This window comes from Acanthisitta chloris, unplaced genomic scaffold (assembly GCF_000695815.1).
Source record: "Acanthisitta chloris isolate BGI_N310 unplaced genomic scaffold, ASM69581v1 scaffold24902, whole genome shotgun sequence".
Lineage (NCBI taxonomy): Eukaryota > Metazoa > Chordata > Aves > Passeriformes > Acanthisittidae > Acanthisitta > Acanthisitta chloris.
The window spans coordinates 65,226-84,868 of NW_008661425.1; the positions used below are offsets into that span (position 1 = coordinate 65,226).

The 19,643-nt window shown below is 53.8% G+C and overlaps 1 protein-coding gene across 1 annotated transcript in view; it reads left to right on the plus strand.

Annotated features, from left to right (window-relative positions):
* The window catches only part of LAMA5 (laminin, alpha 5), an 80,856-nt gene that overhangs the window by 59,530 nt on the left and 1,683 nt on the right, over nucleotides 1–19,643 (plus strand). Inside the window, exons 29-73 of the mRNA XM_009070231.1 lie at nucleotides 251–452; nucleotides 824–950; nucleotides 1,143–1,282; nucleotides 2,280–2,395; nucleotides 2,674–2,885; nucleotides 3,116–3,320; nucleotides 3,489–3,633; nucleotides 4,132–4,272; nucleotides 4,634–4,795; nucleotides 4,964–5,065; nucleotides 5,155–5,238; nucleotides 5,491–5,721; nucleotides 5,939–6,052; nucleotides 6,325–6,452; nucleotides 6,648–6,728; nucleotides 7,150–7,364; nucleotides 7,919–8,019; nucleotides 8,476–8,656; nucleotides 8,867–9,010; nucleotides 9,092–9,243; nucleotides 9,329–9,439; nucleotides 9,995–10,106; nucleotides 10,797–10,967; nucleotides 11,818–12,014; nucleotides 12,103–12,219; nucleotides 12,297–12,451; nucleotides 12,686–12,827; nucleotides 13,120–13,222; nucleotides 13,308–13,421; nucleotides 13,542–13,703; nucleotides 14,096–14,238; nucleotides 14,445–14,621; nucleotides 14,891–15,027; nucleotides 15,462–15,615; nucleotides 15,754–15,887; nucleotides 16,015–16,177; nucleotides 16,683–16,811; nucleotides 17,001–17,152; nucleotides 17,545–17,677; nucleotides 17,930–18,070; nucleotides 18,271–18,401; nucleotides 18,484–18,639; nucleotides 18,735–18,867; nucleotides 18,981–19,138; nucleotides 19,250–19,445. Coding sequence (XP_009068479.1) covers nucleotides 251–452; nucleotides 824–950; nucleotides 1,143–1,282; nucleotides 2,280–2,395; nucleotides 2,674–2,885; nucleotides 3,116–3,320; nucleotides 3,489–3,633; nucleotides 4,132–4,272; nucleotides 4,634–4,795; nucleotides 4,964–5,065; nucleotides 5,155–5,238; nucleotides 5,491–5,721; nucleotides 5,939–6,052; nucleotides 6,325–6,452; nucleotides 6,648–6,728; nucleotides 7,150–7,364; nucleotides 7,919–8,019; nucleotides 8,476–8,656; nucleotides 8,867–9,010; nucleotides 9,092–9,243; nucleotides 9,329–9,439; nucleotides 9,995–10,106; nucleotides 10,797–10,967; nucleotides 11,818–12,014; nucleotides 12,103–12,219; nucleotides 12,297–12,451; nucleotides 12,686–12,827; nucleotides 13,120–13,222; nucleotides 13,308–13,421; nucleotides 13,542–13,703; nucleotides 14,096–14,238; nucleotides 14,445–14,621; nucleotides 14,891–15,027; nucleotides 15,462–15,615; nucleotides 15,754–15,887; nucleotides 16,015–16,177; nucleotides 16,683–16,811; nucleotides 17,001–17,152; nucleotides 17,545–17,677; nucleotides 17,930–18,070; nucleotides 18,271–18,401; nucleotides 18,484–18,639; nucleotides 18,735–18,867; nucleotides 18,981–19,138; nucleotides 19,250–19,445 — 6,604 coding nt within the window. The remainder of the gene's footprint in view (nucleotides 1–250; nucleotides 453–823; nucleotides 951–1,142; nucleotides 1,283–2,279; nucleotides 2,396–2,673; nucleotides 2,886–3,115; nucleotides 3,321–3,488; nucleotides 3,634–4,131; nucleotides 4,273–4,633; nucleotides 4,796–4,963; nucleotides 5,066–5,154; nucleotides 5,239–5,490; nucleotides 5,722–5,938; nucleotides 6,053–6,324; nucleotides 6,453–6,647; nucleotides 6,729–7,149; nucleotides 7,365–7,918; nucleotides 8,020–8,475; nucleotides 8,657–8,866; nucleotides 9,011–9,091; nucleotides 9,244–9,328; nucleotides 9,440–9,994; nucleotides 10,107–10,796; nucleotides 10,968–11,817; nucleotides 12,015–12,102; nucleotides 12,220–12,296; nucleotides 12,452–12,685; nucleotides 12,828–13,119; nucleotides 13,223–13,307; nucleotides 13,422–13,541; nucleotides 13,704–14,095; nucleotides 14,239–14,444; nucleotides 14,622–14,890; nucleotides 15,028–15,461; nucleotides 15,616–15,753; nucleotides 15,888–16,014; nucleotides 16,178–16,682; nucleotides 16,812–17,000; nucleotides 17,153–17,544; nucleotides 17,678–17,929; nucleotides 18,071–18,270; nucleotides 18,402–18,483; nucleotides 18,640–18,734; nucleotides 18,868–18,980; nucleotides 19,139–19,249; nucleotides 19,446–19,643) is intronic.

The following is a 19,643-nucleotide window of genomic DNA, read 5'->3' on the forward strand; positions in this document are numbered from 1 at the left end:
AAGACACTCACTGCATCCAAATTTTTGACACAACTTTGAATAAATATTTGCAGAGAAATTAGCCTATGCCACATTCCTGTTCTTTCTGCTGAGCCCATGTCCCAGACCCTAGGGGTCCTGGTAGCAAGGTCTTCCTTGGCAGGCACACTTTGTAATCCACCAGGAGTTACAGGTCGTGTTTCTCCTGCCAGGACCCTGAAGCCTTTCTCTTTCCTTGATCTTTACATCCTGTTTTCTCCTTGTTTTACAGCAGCTCCTGTGTCCCTTCAAGGTTCCTGAAGCTTTCTCAGTCGATCATTTTGGAGGGGGCCCAGGTTCTGCCCATTGCCCCTGATGTCCCTCTGGCTCAGGCTGTCCATGTGGCTCCATCTGGGGTGCCAGTGGAGCCTGCTCCTCGGCCTCCCACAGCGATGGACCCTACTGCAGAGCTCATCCTCCTGCAGTCCCCACAGGTAGTGGCACAAGTTGGGTTGGAGTGGTTTGCTGGTACTGTGACACTGGACACATGGGACAGGGAGAAGTTTTCCCTCTCTATTGAGTAGCTTTAGCAATTATCATTTTCAGAACATAATTCCTGTTGTCTCACCTGCCTTATCTCCATCCAACCATGCCTGGTTCTCTGGGATTCCAGGGAAAGCTGTGCAGGTGGCACTGTTAGAGTAGGGAGTGTGGAGATATGAGGGTTGTGATTCACCAGATTCTCAAGAGCTGACACTTGTGCGATAAGAGAACTAATTTGTGCAATAATAAAAATATCCTAGCTGTGAGTGCTGCAGGCATCAGACATGGAGTTTTGTCTCTTTGCTCTCCTGTTTTGGGCCAGGCTGCAGTGGTGTTTAACAGCCGGATCCAGACCCTGGGACGCTATGCTTTCATCCTGCACTACTACCAGCCCAACCATCCCACCTTCCCTGTGGAAGTGTTGATCAATGGTGGGCGCATCTGGCAAGGTGAGAAGAGCAGGGACTTGGGGAAGCTGCTGGTAGGAAGAAACCCTGGGAAGTTTTTCATGCCAGGGGATAACTGTGGGTTCTCTGGGGATCGCAAAGATACAGCAAGACTGACTCATCCCTTCCAAACTGGGAGGGTGTGTTGAGGATTCCAAGGGAAATGTGGGACCAAAACATTTGTTGTCTTTTCAGGTCAGACCAATGTGAATTTCTGCCCGCATGGCTATGGGTGCCGGAGCCTGGTCGTTTCTGAGGACCAGATTATCCTGGATGTTACCGATAATGATCTGACTGTGGTTGTTCGAGTGCCAGAGGGGAAGCAGCTGTGGCTGGTGAGTCTCTCTCTGGGAAGCTCCCAGGACATGCTGGACTTCAGCAGGGCTGGAGTTTTCCCTGGGATTTTTGTCACTGTGTGACCGCAGGAATGTTTCCCACCATCACTCAGTCTCTGAACTACCCTGGAGAGTTGCAATCACCAACCTTAGTGGCGTGGAATTGAGGGCAGGATTCACAGAGACAGCTTATGTATATAACAGTTGTCCTTCACTGTCTGGTTTTGATAACAAAACAAGGCTGTTTCTTTACATGCATAGTTTTGTGATAATCCACAATAAACCTCATTCCTGCAATATTTTATACCTGTATAGTATTATTTGTCCAGGAAGGTCTCATCATGGGAGCAGGTAGCCATTGTTATCCTCAGGCAACAGGACTAAGAGTTTGACCAAAATTTGAGTAAATGGCTGAAAGACAGAATTGGAACCCTGGTTTGTCCAGGAAGGTCTCTTCATGGGAGCAGGTAGCCGTTGTTATCCTCAGGCAACAGGACTAGGAGTTTGACCAAAATTTGGGTAAATGGCTGAAAGACAGAATTGGAACATTTGTCCAGGAAGGTCTCATCATGGGAGCAGGTAGCCATTGTTATCCTCAGGCAACAGGACTAAGAGTTTGACCAAAATTTGAGTAAATGGCTGAAAGACAGAATTGGAACCCAGATGCCTTCATGTCTAGAAGTTTAAGATGATCAGTGACTGCCTCCCTGCTGAGGCACAGCCAGTGCTGCACTTTGAGGGTATTCTGCCTGGTTTTGCTCCAGTGAATTTGCATCACTCCTCACATGGAACATTGGGGTTAGATGGACCCTGATGGACAGACCTCAATAGAGAGGTGACCCCTGGTCTTTGGAGTACTTGTGCACTTTGTGTATTATATTCTATCCCAACAAGGGATGAGAGGTTAAGGGTGCATTTGAACCTTTGAGTCAGTTTGGACCGCATCTGTCTGTCTCAGCTGAGAGCCTGGCTCACCCAGCTTGCCCTTGCTTTGCAGGATTACATCCTTGTGGTGCCTGAGGACAGCTACAGCTCTCAGTACCTGCAGGAGGAGCCCCTGGACAAGTCCTATGATTTCATCAGCAGTTGTGGTGTCAACAGCTTCTACATCAAGTGAGACCCTTGGCTTTGAGTGGCTGCTCTGCTGTTCACAGGCTGCACACTCCTCAGGATGCAAAACCACATTCCCTTCATGTAGGGCAGGAAAAGGGGGTTGGTTGAGGCTTTCTTTCTCTATTGAGCAAAAATGTGGGTATTTGAGGGATCTCCATGTCACAGGGCTCTTCCTCCTAGTAAGCACCCATTGCTGCAGGAGGTCCTGCTGGATTTTGGGGTGGGGAGAAGTCTGGGGGGGTGTGCAGCATGGTGACTCCTCTTGCCTTCCCCTGCAGCCCCAGCACATCATCAAGGTTCTGCCGTGACTCTGCCGTCTCACTCTCCCTCTTCTACAACAACGGGGCACAGCCATGCCAGTGCCATGAGGCTGGGGCACGGGGCAGCCAGTGTGAGCCCTTTGGTGGACAGTGTCCCTGCAAGTCCAACGTCATCGGCCGGGAGTGCTCCCGCTGCGCCACCGGCTACTGGGGCTTCCCCAACTGCAGACGTGAGTTGTCCCATCTCCCACTCTGCTTTCCCAGCACTTGCTGCTTTGCCTCTTACAGGGCTGAGGCTGGTTTGGGGAATGGCTCTGTTTTCCAGCCCTGTAATGGCTCCACTTGCATGCAAACAACCCACCTGCCCGCAGGGTGGTTGAGCGCCGTGTCCATCCCCCATGCTCTCCTTGGGTTCCTAGGTCTTGCTCCCCCAATCACAGCCCTTTTCTGCCCCTTCTAGCCTGTGACTGTGGGACACGTCTCTGTGATGAGGTGACAGGGCAGTGCATCTGCCCCCCACACACTCTGAAGCCAGAGTGTGTTGTCTGTGAGCCCCAAACCTTCGGCTGCCACCCCCTCATCGGCTGTGAGGACTGCAACTGCTCCCGGTCCGGCGTGCAGGAGCTGACAGAGCCAGGCTGCGATGTGAACAGTGGGCAGTGCAGGTGAGGGAGTCTTGTCTGGGCATCTGGCAGCATCCCTGGTCTGAGCTGGAGTGATGAGACACATTGGCAGGCTGCAGGGAGGAAACTTACAGGATGGGGAGACCTCTGAAAGCTCCTTGCACAGCACAGCAGAGGTTCTCATGCTGCTGCCCTTGTGTGTCCACCCAGGTGCAAACCCAACATCATCGGGCGACAGTGTGACCTCTGTGCCCCTGGCTACTACCACTACCCCGACTGCCGGCGCTGTGAGTGCCACCAGGCTGGCACTGAGGCGAGCGTGTGTGACCCGGTCACAGGGCAGTGTCACTGCAAGGTCAGTCCCTCACTGCCTTCGCATGGTTTCTTTCTCCTTGGGTAGACTCTCCTGCTCTGCCTGGCGGGGAGCAGGGCTGGAGAAGGAGAGTGCCTGTCTGCCTGAGCTGCAGCCAGGCAGCCCCACAGGGTGGTGTGTTCTGAGCACCCTGAAGAGCTCTTATCTTCCAATCTTTCCTGGTCATGAAGGCTCACTCTTTGGGCTGTCACTGGGGAGACAGACAGTCTGAGTCCAACCCCATGTCAGAGCCTGTTGCAGGTAAAACTGTCAGCCCTGTTGACTCCTTCTGCTCCTTCATGGCAGCAGAATAACTCAAACTGCTTTCTCCAGGTGAATTTACTGTTTGATCGATGCTGTGTAAGCAAACCTGTTCAGGCACTGCTTTATCATCCTTCAGCGTCACATCATTGTGCTTTGATCATTCATACAGCCATCCCTGTCCTCCACTGAGACCTTGTGAGAAGCTGCTGAAGCTGTTGAGCTTTGCTTGTCTTCCAGGAAAACGTGGAGGGCCCGAGGTGTGACCAGTGCCGCCTGGGGACGTTTTCTTTGGATGCCACCAACCCCAAGGGCTGCACCAAGTGTTTCTGCTTTGGTGCGACTGATCGCTGCCGCAGTGCTGAGAAACACCGAGCCGAGGTGAGAGGGGCCAGAGCCTGCAGGTCAGGGGTGTTCCTGTCTGCCTGGCTCCCTGCTGACCTTGGGTATCTGTCCTGCATTAATCCTACCCCTCTGGGAGATACACTGTGAGGAGGATTATCTCTGTCTCCCTGTGCCCATCTCCCACTTTCAGCCCCTTTTCATATTCTCTGGGGTCCCATGTCATGGTGTGGGAGGCAGGGGAGGTGCTCAGCTTTCCAGTGGTTTCATCAGGATGCATGTGAGGTGTGAGCCTATTATCACCCTTTCTGCTGCTCGGGGACTTGATTTTCTGGAGCATCAGCACCCAAACACTTTCTGTAACTCCACTAGAAGATCCACAGTTGCTCTTCCCCCACAGTTTGTCGACATGAATGGATGGGTCTTGTTGAGCAGTGACCGCCACGAGGTGCCAACAACTCTGAGCTTGCGGGAGCAGATGGTCACTGGTGACCTCAAGAACCTCCTAGATGCCTACCAGGAGCTCTACTGGGTTGCACCCAGCTCCTACCTTGGGGACCAGGTGAGAGCACAGTGGTAGCTGGACCACCTTGACCCAACCGACACGTGTTCCAGCAGCATTCCCTCTGACATGCAGGCATTGTTCCTGCTCCAGTTGAACATGGACAGCTCTGACACGTCTCAGTGGTGTGGACTTGCAGCAACATATTGGATTTGTCTTCTCCCTCAGGTTTCCTCCTACGGAGGGCACCTGCGCTATGAGCTGCACTCTAACCCGCGGAGGGGCGACGTGTTCATTCCCATGGAGTCCCGGCCAGATGTGATCCTGAAGGTGCAGCCCAAGAAATTCCCTGGTGCCCCCTGCTAATGCAGGAGCAGGATGAGGTGACTGATGACTGACACCTTCCTTGCTTTTCTCAGGGAAATCAGATGAGCATCATGTTTCTGGAAGGCACCTACCCATCCCCAGGGGAGATACATCAGGGCCAGCTGCAGCTGGTGGAGGTGAGTTTGCATACACCAAGTGAAGTGCTCAGGTGCTGCTGGAAGGACAAGACCAGCATGTAGACAAAGGGGTGATTGCTTTGAGCTCAGCATTTTAGGAGCTGCCTACGGGTAGCAGAACTGGCTGTGAAGAACTAGAGCTGTTTCACCCATGCAAAGGGCAGAGATCCCAGCAGCAGGGAAAAGGAGCCTGGGCTGGATGTTCAGGTGCCTGTGCTTCCTGCCAGTAACATCAGATCTTCTTCTACTAAGGGTAACTTCAGGCACACGGAAACACACAACCCTGTGTCCAGGGAGGAGCTTATGATGGTGCTGGCAAACCTGGAACAGCTGCAGATCCGGGCGCTCTTCTCCCAGCTCTCTTCATCCGTGTCCCTGCGCCATGTGGTCCTGGAGAAGGCAACAGACACAGCTACAGGCATCCGTGCCAGCAACGTGGAGCTGTGCTTTTGCCCAGCTAACTACCAGGGAGACTCCTGCCAGGTAAGGGGGAAATAGGTCCTTCTGTCTGGCCAGTTATCTCCTGTTGATCTGGAGCAGGAAGAAGCTGTCCTGAAAAATCTTCAGCGTTGCTTTTAATCTCTTCTCCATCAGTACAACCCTGTGTGAATTTTGCATGGAAATTCGATTGGTTTCTTTGCTTTTCCCAAAAATATCAGACTGTTTTTCAGATCTCTGTGACTTTTTTTTGTCTCCTCAGGAATGTGCTCCAGGTTACTACAGGGATACCAAGGGGCTCTTTTTGGGAAAATGCATCCCATGCCATTGCAATGGCCACTCAGATCAGTGCCTTCCAGGCTCTGGGATATGCCTTGTAAGTAAACAATGAAGCAGTGTGATATTTTGGAGTTCTGAGGTCTGTAGCATGTGATTAAAAAGCTCTTCACATACTAACTGGGCTGTCAGGATTGTGCCAGAATCGGATCATTAGCTGCACATACTGTTTCAGTCATGGTCCTTGCTCAGGGTCAGCTGAGGGTGCAAGGCAGTTCTGGGAAAGACAAAGGACTGAGGTGGGGAATTTTTGGTGCAACCCACTGTCTCTTGCTGTCAGTGCTGAGCCTGCAGCTTGCCTTTTCCTTGCAGAATTGCCAGCACAACACAGAAGGAGACCACTGTGAGCGATGTAAGGATGGCTACACGGGCAGCTCCTCTGTTGAAGAACCCCTGCAGTGTGTTGGGTGTCCATGCCCTCTTTCAGTTGCCTCCAACAAGTAAGCACCTTCAGATGGGATTACCTGCCTGGCCTCACTGTTTAACCACTGGGAACCATGCTATGTCCCACTGGGGCAGTTGTCCCTAGGCCAGCCTCGTCCATGGCCTCTTACCTAGGGCCCCAACAAGTAATCAGCTGCCTTGGCACCACATCAGGGCTAACTGCATGTTCTGTGTACCCCTTGTTGTTTCAGTTTTGCCATCGGTTGTGTCCACAAGGGCTCCAACATGCAGTGCCTGTGCAAGCCTGGCTACGCTGGACCCCACTGTGAGCGGTAAGGGTGAGGGCACCCGTGTTTGGGGGGTCTCAGACACACCAGTCCCATGCAGCCACTGCTGTGGCAGAGGAGAAGTTCTCCTAGTAAGGTCTGCAGCAGAAACAGTTGGCTCTGCCCCCATGTGCTTTGTGCTGGCAGCATTTCCTTCAGTCCTTTTCAGCCTGTAAATGCCCCATTGCTGCCTGCACTGCTGAAATACTCTGGGTGTATGACTTTAGCTGTGCTTTGCCTTGACTTGCAGCCTGTGCTAAAGGTACCATGAGGCAGAACACAAGGTGCTTTGAGATCCTTGAGGGTTGAGCAGTTACAGGTGTTGGATGTTCTTACTATTATAATTGTGCAACTCCAGCACAGTGTAGGCATGAGCTGCAGGATGCCCCTGATGCCCTCACTGTTTTAACCTGCTCTATTTCTCCAGGTGTGCCCCAGGATACTATGGCAATCCCATGGTGATTGGCAGCTCGTGCCAGCCCTGTGACTGCAGTGGGAACACGGATCCCAACATGTTGTTCAGCAGCTGTGACTCCCTGACAGGCACCTGCTCGGGGTGTATGCACCACACGGCCGGAGCGCGCTGCGAGGTCTGCGCCCCTGGCTACTACGGGGACGCTGTGGTAGCCAAGAACTGCACACGTGAGTGGGGCAGGCAGCAAGCACAGGGGCAAGGGGGAGGATGGGCAGACTGACAGTGGGTGTGTTTAGCACCTTGGCCAAAGTATGTGTTGTCCCAGTGAGTCATATTCTTGGTTGTGCATGTTGCAGCCATCCTCTAAGGACAATAATAAGAAAAAAAACCAGCTGCCCTTGAGCATCACAACTCCATAGCTCCCAATCTACCCCTGAATGCAAGTTGCCAAACTGTATCCAGGCTGAAAGGGTCTTGCCACAGGCAGTTACTGCAGCAGAGGTGCTGGTGCTCCCTTGGGAGTGTGAGCTTGTGTAGTCCACTCCCAGCACCTGCTCCTCTTCCTCTCAGGATCAGCAGCCCGACTGCAGCTCACAAAGGGGCTGTCCTGGGAGGCATTGTTGGGAATAAGTTCTAAAGAGGAGCAAATCCAAGAGGAGAGAGTCTCTGTCTTGCTCTGACTGTGATAGATAAAGGGGAAATAGGATTCCCTATTGGGAATAAGTTTTGTAAGTGACTGACAGGCTCTTCAGTGTAATACCAGGCATATTTTCCCTGGCAGAGTGCAACTGTTCGCCTTGTGGGACTGACTCCTGCCACCCACAAACTGGGCAGTGCTACTGCAAGACTGGAGTGACAGGGCAGCACTGCGACCGCTGTGAGGTGAGTGCCACCTGCACTCTGGGGTGGTGTCTGTTCTGGGGTCAGGGGTGAGGGGCAGCCCTGGTATGTCCTCCCCAGACCTGTGAGCAGAGCAGGGCTGGCAGCCAGCTGGTAAAGGCTGGATTTGCATGGGAGGAAGCCTGGCAGCAAGCCCTGGAGACAGTGTTCTGCTGCAGCCAAGGCAGTAATGTGGTATCCTTTGGGAAACTGCAGTAAACCTTATTTTCCTGAATGCATCCAGCACGAGCATTGCAGGGAAAGGGTGAGTTTGCAGGGCAGTGCTGTGGTGTGTCTGGCTTCTTACTGCAGCTCCACATCTTTGCCACATTTCTATGAGTTTTGTAGTGGTCAAAACACTTGTAGGAAGCAAGGCTAGTGTCCCACATCACTGCTCCAGGAGGGAGGCACTCATGCCTGTTTGCTGAACAGGTCACGCATTGTCCTGTTTTTCCCTAGGAGGGATACTATGGCTTCGAGGGATGCTCTGGCTGCCGGAGGTGTGACTGTGATGTTGGTGCTGTGGAAACCTCCTGCCATGTGCAGAGTGGCCAATGCAACTGCCTACCTGGCGTCAGCGGCTCACGCTGCCAGCAGTGTGCCCCAGGCTACTGGGGCTTCAGCCAGAGAGGCTGTACAAGTGAGTGTGGGGTCCAAGTGTGGGGGATTAGGACAAGGGTTTGGTGGCACGTGTACTGCCCCAGTTGTTGAAGGTGGAAAACAGATGACTGCTGTCTAAGGTCCTCTGCATGTTGCAGAGGGCAACCCCTGGCAGTGGCATGTAGATCAGCACAGCTGGAGTAAACACAAAATGATGCCATGGGTCTTTGCCTGTTGTTCAACTCTTCAGAGTGTGAGTGCAGAGGAGGCTCCTGCGACCCACGCACTGGGGAGTGCACGTGCTCCAACGGGCTGACTGGGAAGCAGTGCGACGTCTGCATGCACAAGTATGAGATTCCCGTGGCCAACGGCCCAGACAACATCAAGTGTGAAGGTCTGTGTCCCATGGTCCTAGGGAAAGGGGTGAGGGAAGCCCAGAAAAGGGCCTGTGCTGACCTCTCCGTTGCCCTGGCAGTGTGTGACAGCTGTGTCCTGCTCCTGCTGGAGGATCTGCAGAGCATGGAGATGTCCTTCCCCTCCATCCGCAACCAGCTGGTCAACCTCAACGCCAGCTCCATCGCCTGGGCTCGCCTGCACGGCCTCAACAGCACGATGGCAGCCATCGCTGTACGTGGGAGGTTTGACATCACTTTCTGCCCATGTTTCCTGGCTGTTGGCCTGATTTCATATCTTTTTTCTTTTTTTTTTCCAGAACCAGCTCCGTGAGTACCACAGAGCCATGAACAAATTCAGGCAAAGGGCTGATGAGCTGGAGGATGACAATGTGGACCTCACACAGGACTTGAACGCGCTGCAGCACAAAGTAGAGTATTTCTCCATCTTCCTTTGCCAGAGCACAAGTCACTCTTTTTACCAAAATGAAGGCCTTGAAGGCTGTGAGAAGCCCACTGCAGGCAGGTTGGATCTCCTGCCCAGCCAGCACTAAGCTTCAGTGCTAGGTTCTCCAGCTTAGATGCTCAAGAGAGATTACCTTCATTCCCCATTTGGAGAGCTGTTAAACATCTTGTGATATTGATGGTGTTGTTTCTTGATTTACTACTTGCTTTTGAAGTGTCTCCAACTTTAAGCAGTAAAAATAAATTCAATTGAATGTCATTTATAGAAGGAGCATATGAGGAAGAAACATAAAACATCTGGGTCCATCCTGGATGCAATCTATATAGAGTCTGAAAACAAGCAGTTGTGTTTTCAGAGAACTTATAAACTGAACGAGATTTGATTTCTTTTGATTTCATTTAGGTTCCTGGTTCGAGGGCCTCAAAAGCTGCACATTCCCAAGCCTTGTGTGCCTTTTGGGAGCAGCTTACAAATCACATGTCATCTCGTGCTTTGGCTAAGCCAGTGCTTTTTGTTGTAGATGACCATGACTCACAGAGAAGTGATCCGTGTTGAGCAGCACACCAGGCAGACCTACCAGAGTGGGGAGCAGCTCCTGCTGCACATCCAAAGCATCCAGAGGGCCATACAAGGTATGTAAAGAAGGGTCTTCACTTTGAGGTTTTTTCCCCATGGTATGCCCTTGGTGTGCTTTGGCTAAGCCAGTGCTTTTTGTTGTAGATGACCATGACTCACAGAGAAGTGATCCGTGTTGAGCAGCACACCAGGCAGACCTACCAGAGTGGGGAGCAGCTCCTGCTGCACATCCAAAGCATCCAGAGGGCCATACAAGGTATGTAAAGAAGGGTCTTCACTTTGAGGTTTTTTCCCCATGGTATGCCCTTGGTTTCAACCACCAAGTGCTTCATCACTTAGAGCCATGGAGTGAACAAGGGAAAATACAAATGGAATTAAGATCCCTGCAGAATTACAGCTTTCACTCTGATGAGGCTTTCTGTACGTTTCTGTGGATGTTATTAAAATGCATCAAACAGGCAATCTGCACTTACAGCTTCAGGAGAGGTTTAGTAAAACAGAATGGCTGGATCTGGGAGAGGAGGTAAAGCAACAATGCTTGGGATGTAGCATGTGTTACTGGTAGCAGCCAAGGAGGCAGAAACGCGGAGCAATGTCTCCAGGTGGTCTCAAGCAAGTTGGGTGCCCAAGGGCTGCATGAAAGCTGGCTGTGGTTTGTGGGGGTGGGGTAAGAGTGGAAAGATCTCAGGGAATCATGAAGGACCTGGCTTGGTCAATGCTGACAGGGGATCTGGATTTCTCTGCAGACCTGGTGCGGCAGATGGTCAGATTTGGGGCAGCAAACACCAGCACCACTTCCACCGAGGAGTTCCGGCAGAAGATGTTTGAGGTGGAAACCATGCTGAGGGAGATGAAGGAGAGGAATCTGGGCAGCCAGGAGGAGCTGGCAAGGCGAGAGCACGAGGAGGCTCAAAAGTGTGAGTCCAGCTGGGTGTCATGGGACAGATCCTGCTGGGTCTGGCCATTCCTGACAGCCTGACTTGGAGCCCGTGGGGAGACTACACATCATGGTCACATTTGGAGAGTGCTGTTAATAAACAGACACCCTCAGCAAGTTTTACAGTTTCAGAGTCCCCTGTGGCCCTCCCATGGCATCATTTGTGGTTTCTTTTCCCTTAAGCCAAATTGCAGAGTAAAAATTTGGCTAGTTACTACTAACTGGGTAGTTCTATTTAATGACCAAAAATGACAACACTTAGAACCAGGATTATTATGTGATGTGAATAAATCACAATCATGTTTTTTCACATTTGCTGCCCCAGGAGAGGGGTTCAGAGTAACAACCAGCAGTAGCTCCACTGTCCTGAGAGCATCCTTGCAGGAGTGAGGGCAGTGCATTAACCAGGTACACTGGCACTGTGGGAAGTGAGAACTTCTGATTAACAGGCCCTGGCAAAACATAACTCAGCAGCTGAAAGCTGGAATTATAAACTGGCTCTTGCTGGAAATAAGTAATTTTTCACAGTGGAAGTAATCAAGCACTGGAACAGGCTTCAGATGGGGTTTCTTCATCATCTGGAGCCTTTCAGGCATGGCTATGTGTCTTTCTGAAAGAGATGCCATTTCTTTCACCAGCACTGGGGGTTTGAAGGCAATCTTGGACAAGATCTGTGTTATCTAGGCTGAAAGGGAGGGAGGGATAGAAGATGGTCACCTCTGGCCTTGATACCTGCCAAGAGAGACCTGAACCAGGCTTTTTCACAGCCAGGCATAGAAAGAGCCTGTTAGCACAGAACTGGCAATAGTTCTCATCTCCTCCATCCCCAGTGCTGCACCGGGTGAAGAGTGAGCTGCATGCCCGCTGGCAGGCCAACCAGGACCTGGTGAGCAGCATCCAGGACCGACTGGCACAGCACAACTCCCAGCTGATGGATCTACGAGATGCCCTCAACGAGGCTGTGAACAAAACCCGGCAGACAGAGGACTTGAACAGCCTGAACCGAAACAACCTGGAGGAGAATCAGGTAGACCTTCACCAGGTAGTCCTGGACAGGCAGTGAGGAGGTTCTTCCCCAGCCCTGCTGGTACCTAACTCTGTGTCTGTGTGTCTAGCAAAAGAGCCAGGAACTCCAAAAGCAGCATGCACTAGTGCAGGAGACACTGCAGATGGCCAAGAACGCCCTGGCCCAAGTCTCTGACTTCCTACAGAAGATGGAGCGTGCGAAGGAGGTGAGTGGCAGAGGCACTTTGGCATGGGCAGAGAGCAAGGGAGTGTCAGCCCTCAGGAGTGACACGTGTCCTTGCAGGCGTATGAGAAGTTGGCAGCACTGCTGGATGGGGCGAAGCTGCCCCTGACCGAGCGGGTCAAGAAGTTCTCCCCAGCCAGCAGCAAGATTCCCATCGTGGAGCAGGCGGAGGAACATGCTCGGCTCCTGGATGAGCTCGCAAAGAACCTGTCCAGGTGAGGCACTGCTCCTGACCCTCACTAGTCAGGCTGTTTCCTACCAGAGTTGGGGATGGGAAACTGCAGTCCCACACCATGGCAAGAGAAGAGCAAGGTGTCACCTCCAAAGCTTTATCCTGGAGCACATGTCACGTTGAGGAGCCCAAAGGGAACATGGGCATTGTCTGTGGGAACATGGGCAAGAGCCTGAGTGGTCTTCATTGGAGTTGATGGCTTCATCTTCCAACACAGCATTATCCAGGGCACAAACCAGGATGGCTTTATCCAGCGGGCGATCGATGCCTCCAATGCCTACGCCAGCATCATTGAGGCTGTGAAGAAAGCCGAGCGAGCAGCCCACGATGCTGATGAGGCAGCCAGCAAGGCCTTGATGGTACGTGCTGTGGGGAGCCCTGTGGAGATGAGCAGAAGCTAAAGTCCCTCAACAGTCCTCTAGCTTTTCACATCCATGCTAGGTCTCTACTGCCCCTTCCCTCTGACATTTGGCGACTTTGTTCTGTGCTGGAGAGCAGAGTCTCAGCCACAGCTGGGGCTGGACTCAGGTTTTGAGTCTTCCCATCACACCTCAGCAGCAGCTCCCACTGCAGTTATCTGAATGAGCATTTTGTGTGCAGTTAGAGCCAGAGACTTTAACTCCTCTTCAGAGTCCCATGTTTTTTTCACAGAATGTCATATCAGAAAATCTCGAGGCCACCTCTAAAGTACTGAGGAGGAACAGCAGCAGCCTGGAGGAGTCTGTGAGGAGAGAGCAGACGAAACTTGATGGGGGTGAGAGAGGCTCCTCGCACGTTGTGATGTCCTTTGGGCTGCACCGAGCTCCTGCACAACAACACGTGCATTTCTTTAATTGCAGCTATTAAAGGCACTCTGCAGACAGCAAAGGACAAGCTGGCTGACCTCCGTGTGAGGAAGGAGCAGCTCCTGAACCAGCTCCAGTCTGTGAAGGACATGCTGGGCAGGGACCAAGGTTTGTTTTGGGGTAGTTGGACTGGTTCTCTGCTCCCTCCCTCATGCCCAGTCTGTGACCCAAAGGTGCTGTCTCCCTTCTCCTGGTCATCCCAGAGATTTTTCTCCTTTCTTTCCAGAGGACACAATCCCAACTCAGCACCTGCTAAGGCCAACGAAACAGCTGCCAGAGTGGAAGATACCCTGAGCTCCATGAAGAAGAATCTGGATGAGTGGAAGGACCAGTATGGCGACATACGAAATGAAGATCTGAACCAGGCAGTCCAGGATGCCAGGAAATCTGGTGAGTGCTGAGCCCACTGGGCTGCCAGGGCTGAGTCTGGCATGAGCCAGTGCTGGCACAGGTGACCTAGGGAGCTCAGTGCTTTCAGAAGCTGTGCTTTGCAGCTCCAGGTCAAGAGCAGAGGTAGGTAGCAGCCAGTACTGGGGGCTTTAAGTCCTGGCCCTTTACTTCTTTTCTCTCTGCAGTGCCTATATCACCTATACCTTTAGTGCAGGAGACTTCATGCTCTAGAGCATTCTCACATCCCCCATCATGGCTGCTGTGTCTAGGGGTTCACTTTGTGACTCTGCTCCCAGTTGCTGCTGGTTTGACTTGCATGTCTCAAACTGCCTGAGCTTCACATTTCCCTTCCTCACTAACCTCCAAAACTCCTGGCTCCTCTCCAACCCCAGTGTCCAGCCTGGAAAGCACCATGCCACTGCTGCTGGAGAAGTTGAGTGGACTGGAGAACAGGAGGAACAAAAACGCCACTGTGTCGGAGAACATCGTGCGGATCCGACAGCTCATCACGCAGGCGAGGAACGCTGCCAGCAAGGTGGGCTCAGGGGAGAGCTTGGGGTGAAGGAGGGCTTACCTGAGGGTAGCATGCAATTGGGAGGGTATTTTGGAGAGCTCTGGGGCCACCAGGCATGGTCCCTTTCTCATGGGAAGCCTCCAGCTTTGACTTGGTAGATCTGGCAGTGACCAGTCAGGCAGCAGCAGTGGTTTCAGTGCCACAGGGATGGATTTCTCTCCCTCCAGGTGAAAGTCCCTATGAAGTTCAATGGCAGCTCAGGTGTGCAGGTGCGGATGCCCAGCAACCTGCAGGATTTGGCAGCCTACACATCCCTCAAATTCTACATCCAAAACCCTGAGCCCAGGGGTCGGCAGGACGAGGCAGAGGAGGGACGGTTCGTGCTGTACCTGGGCAGCAGGGAGGTGAGATGGGGACGTGTGGGTGGAAGGAAGGTGGTGGGAGCCCGTGTTGGGAGCATCATTGGGAGGTTCTGACTGGACATCAGCCTCTCACCTGCTCCCCAAATGTCTTTGTGGGGAACACAAACAGCCCCTGCATGCAGCCACCAGCCTGGCTGGAGGTGGATGGGGAGTGGAATGGGAGTGTTTGTCCAGTGCAGCCCTGGGAGCATCACGGAGAGCTCCTGCCTGTCCCAAATGCCAACACGTGGCTCTGTCTCTCCTGCATTCAGGCCACTGGAGACTACCTGGGCATTGTGCTCAAGGACCGCAGAGTGCAGTGCATCTACAAACTGGGTGATGAGGAGCCAACCTCCCTGAGCGTTGATGAGGACATCGGAGAGCAGTTTGCCACTGTCAGCATCAACAGGTAGGAGACTGCTGGGGCACATCCCAAGGAGCAGGAGACTGCTCCTGCAGCAGGTAATGTGGTGTGCCCAAGTCCAGACACCCAGACAGGCCCTTGGGCTTGCAGAGGTGTTGGGCTCCACTATCCAGTCGTTCCTAAATGATCAGCCCTGAGATACCTCTAACTATCAGGGAGATGGTGGAGGTCATGAAGGGTCTGGTGGTGTCTGTGGGAGAGGAAAGATGAAGCTCATCATGGAGGGTTTATTCAGCCTTATGGCAGTGCTGATAACATGAATACTGAATTCTTTCAATGCACTGCTGCACTGGGGCTCCCCACTGGGAGGTGCACCCATTTCTGGTACTGCTGGGTGGGAAAAGCCTTTGCTCAAGGAGAGCAGGGTTTGCTCCTCTGTGGGCATATCCCCTTGTTTTGACCATCCCTCCCTGCTGCAGGATCCTGCAGTACGGACACATGTCGGTGATCGTGGAGAGGCAGACGGTGCATGAGATCAAGGGAGACAGCGTGGCCAAGGGGGAGCAGGGGCTGCTCAACCTTGACCCACGCAACGTGGTCTTCTACATGGGTGGCTACCCCTCCAGCTTCACGGTGAGACAAGCAGCAGGGAGTGGGGTTGGGTTTTATGAGTTATCAGCAATGCCTTTGGAGATTCTTGGGGGCAGAAAAGCTTGATTATGTGGGGAAGACAGGATCAAACTTGCCCTAACTGTTGGGTTTCATTCCCAGCCTCCTCCCACTTTGCGCTATCCCAACTACCGCGGGTGCCTGGAGCTGGACACGCTGAACGAGGAGGTGGTGAGCCTGTACAACTTCCAGCACACCTTCCAGCTGGATACCACGGCCGAGAAGCCCTGTGCAAGGTAGGACACTGCACCCAGGCTGACAGCAGCTCTGCTCCAAGGCTCTTAACCTGAGCCTCAGCTGCTCCAGAGCATGGCAAATGGTTTGGTATTCATGCCTTGAGTCTCTTCTTGTGTGTTGTCTCAGGTCCAAGTCCACAGGAGATCCCTGGCTGACTGATGGCTCCTACTTTGATGGCACTGGTTATGCAGAGATCAAGTTTGAGAGCCAGTTTGGCCCAACCAAGCGCTTTGAACAGGAGATCCGTGTGGTCTCCTACAATGGCATCATCTTCTTCCTGGAGAACCAGGCAGGTGCTTGCTCCCCTGAGGAGCCTTCACCCCTCAGTGGGTGAGCTGGGACAATCCCAGGCCCACTTGCGGGCATTCCCAGTTCAGGACACCAGGGAGAAGTGGGCTCTGGCAGTGGCAGGGCTGCTTGGAGCAGGATTTCTGCACTATTGGGAAAGGCCACGAGAGGGCTGGACCCAAACCTCACAGCAGTCACTTGTTTGGTGCTGGAGGGGTGGGCTCCCCAGAGCTTGGAGAGGAGTCATGCACAGACCCTCTGAGCTGGGCCAGGGTTCACTGGGGCAGGCAGCACTCCAAGGAGCATTTCCAGCTTGCAGTGTTATTCCTGTGCCCCAGCATGGGGCTGTTGTTTGCAGATAAATCCCCAATAACCATGACCACAACATGTTGGGGCACTGGCAGTGGGACCTGTTCCTACCAGTGCTAAAGGACAGGTGGGCTCAGTGCCATGACTGCATCCTGGGCACCTGGACATGGGGCTGAGTGTCTGTCCTGCCTCCCCAGGGTCAGTTCCTGTGTCTGGCCATCCGGGATGGGAAGCTGGTGCTTTACTACGACTTCAGCTCTGGCTTGGAGATGGCAAAACCCAGCAACACCTCCTCCCTCACCATCAGCAGCACCACAAACAAGGCGGTAAGGGGGAGCAGTGCCTGCCCAGCTCTCTTGGTGGGGAGAGCTCCTCATCTGGGGTGGGGATGGACCTTTGTTTTTTGTGCTGCAAAAAGTTCCTTGATTAGAGCCATTAACTAGACACCTTGTGCTGCCCTCTGTGATGGACCTAATTGCTAAGACTGACAGATCATTCCTATCCTCTGTCTCCAGATCCAGATTTTCCTCCTCAAAATGAATAACAAGAAGCGGATCCTGGTGCGACTGGAGCGCCTCACCATCTTTGTGGTGGAGCAGGAGAACTCCCTGGAGAACGCTGTCTCCTACTATCTGGGTGGTGTGCCCCCAGCTGTTCTGCCCACCAGGTAGGTCCAGCCCACAATGGGGTCAGACAGTCAGCATGTTCCCCTCTGTAGTCCCTGGTTGTGGCACTGGCCCTTTCTCGGCCACATCCAGGGCTATTAGTGCCCTGCAGAAGCTCTGGGGGGAGTCTTCCTCCCTCTGTTACTCATCCTGAGCTTTTGAGGATATGACATCTCAATCTCTGGGGAGGGATGAGGTCCTGGTGAGTGTCACTGAGTCCTCCTTTACCATGCTGGGTGTTTTGTAACAGCCTTGTGCCTGAGGCACTGGAGATACCTGTGACGACCACAGATCTTTCCCAGGCACTCTGTTTGAAGGGCTGCAGGGCCAGATCCTTTCCAGGGCTGGATCCTGCCTGAGGCTGTCCTCATAACACTGCTTGCTTCTCTGGCAGCTTGAAAGCAATCTTCCCTACGGGTGGGCCCATCCGGGGCTGCATGAAGGGCTTGAAGGCTCTTGGCAAATACGTCGACCTGAAGCGCATGAACACTGTTGGTGTGAGCTACGGGTGCACCTCGGACCTCCTGGTAAGCACAAAGCCCTGGCAGCCTGGCCAGCATGCTGGGGAAAGGAAGCATGAGACCCCCAGGGCACATTCACACTGAAACAGGCATAAAACCCCCAAGCTCTTGGTGTGGAGGGATCATGGTGAGGTGCTCTGTCTGGTTGGTCATAGCACCAGCCAGACCCAGCGAGAACTGGAGCACCTCCATCATCTCCCAGTGCCCCTGTGATGCCAGAGCAGGGATCCCACCTTACCTTCATGATGTCTCTTACAGATTGCCCGCTCAGTCAGTGTCCATGGCCATGGCTACCTGACCCTGGCTCTGAAGGATGTGCCAGGGCTGCGGGACTTCTACAGCGGCTTCAGCTTCCAGACGAGCCAGCGTGATGGGCTGCTCTACCACCACAGCACCCAGGTGGGCACCTGCAGGCTCCCTGGGGATCCTGGCAGTGGGGCTGTTGGGTGGGGATGGTGCTGCTTTCCCTTGGGATTTTGGCGGAGCCAGGGGGTGAATCTGCAGTGAGATCTGCACCCTGAGCACCTGGAGGGCAGTGAAGAAATGGGCCCTTCTTTGAGGTGCAGCTGCTGAGAGCAATGGGTTGATGCTTTCTGCAGGAAGGGACGTGCCAGGTATCCCTCCAGAGGGGCCAGCTGGCCTTGAACCTGCTGGGAACCGAAGTCACCACAGACAATGCCTATGCAGACAACAGGGCTCACTACGTGGCCTTCTACAGCGACACCCGTGGGTATGTGTCCTGGCAGTGCCCTGGGACTGGGGTACCAACAGCCACAGGGACCTGCTGAGCCCCCACTGCTGCTCCCCTGCAGGGTCAGGCTGTATGTGGATGACAAGCTGCAGGACACCACGGCAGGCCCCGGGCCCAGCCGGCGGCACGCGCGGCTGCTCTTCCAGCTCGGGGGTTCTCCAGACCCAAGTGCCCTCAGCAACCTCACTGGCTGCATCGGGAATGTCTTTGTCAAGCGGTGAGCATCTCTGTGCCACTTCCAGAGTGCAGAGCTCAGCCCCTTCCCACCTCCCAGCTGGTCTGGTGACAGGGACCTCTTCTCCCCACGTGTAGTACATCAGAGCCACAGATGGTGGTGGACCTGCAGCAGAACGTGGAGACCGTCAACGTCACCATGAGCTGTCCTTGGGTTGAGCAGCCACAGCAGCTCAGAGCCACTACAAAGAAGGACAGGCGGAAACCTAAGGTACCAACTGCTGCCAAAACTCCCCACATCCTCCTCCTCACCCTTCTTGGATACCTCTGCTGGCACCTGCAGGGATGCTCCCCTCGCTCCATTCCTTGTTACATCTGGTGTAGGTGCCAGGCAAGCCCGCCCCGAAGGGACGTCGCCACGACCAGGACGGACTCTGCCAGCTGCACCCCCAGCCCCGCGCAGCCAGGGGTGCCTTCCGCTTTGGGGGAGCCCCCAGCAGTCGCTGGGAGTTTGACAAAATCCCAGACTCCTTTGGGCACAGGTGAGCCTCCCTCCATGCCCACCCCATACAAGCTTGGCCCCAGGGACTGTGTTTTGAAGGGTTGGTGTCCTTTGCAGTTGAGGGAGTTCCCATCACCCCCTGTTCCTGCAGGTCCTACTTCTCCCTGGAGGTGAAGCTGAACTCCTCCAGTGGGCTGCTCTTCTACGTGGCGGGTGAGAGAGGCTCCTTCATGGCTCTCTTTGTCTTCAACGGGCGCTTTGTCTTCCTGGTGGACATCGGTGGGCGCCGACTGCGCATCCGCAGCAAGGACAAGTACCGTGACCGGCGGTGGCACACGGTGAGCAGAGGGTCAGGGCTTGGTGGGACCTCCCCTGTGCCAGCTGCCCCTGCAGGGGTTGGCTTGATGCAGCTCTGCTCTGGTCGTTGCTAACAGAACACCTGCAACCCCATGGGAGTAAAGGGGACAGCAAAAACACATCCCGGGCTGGCTGAACCTCCAAGCTGAGGTCTCCCATCTCTGGGGCTCTTCCCAGCCTGGGAAGTC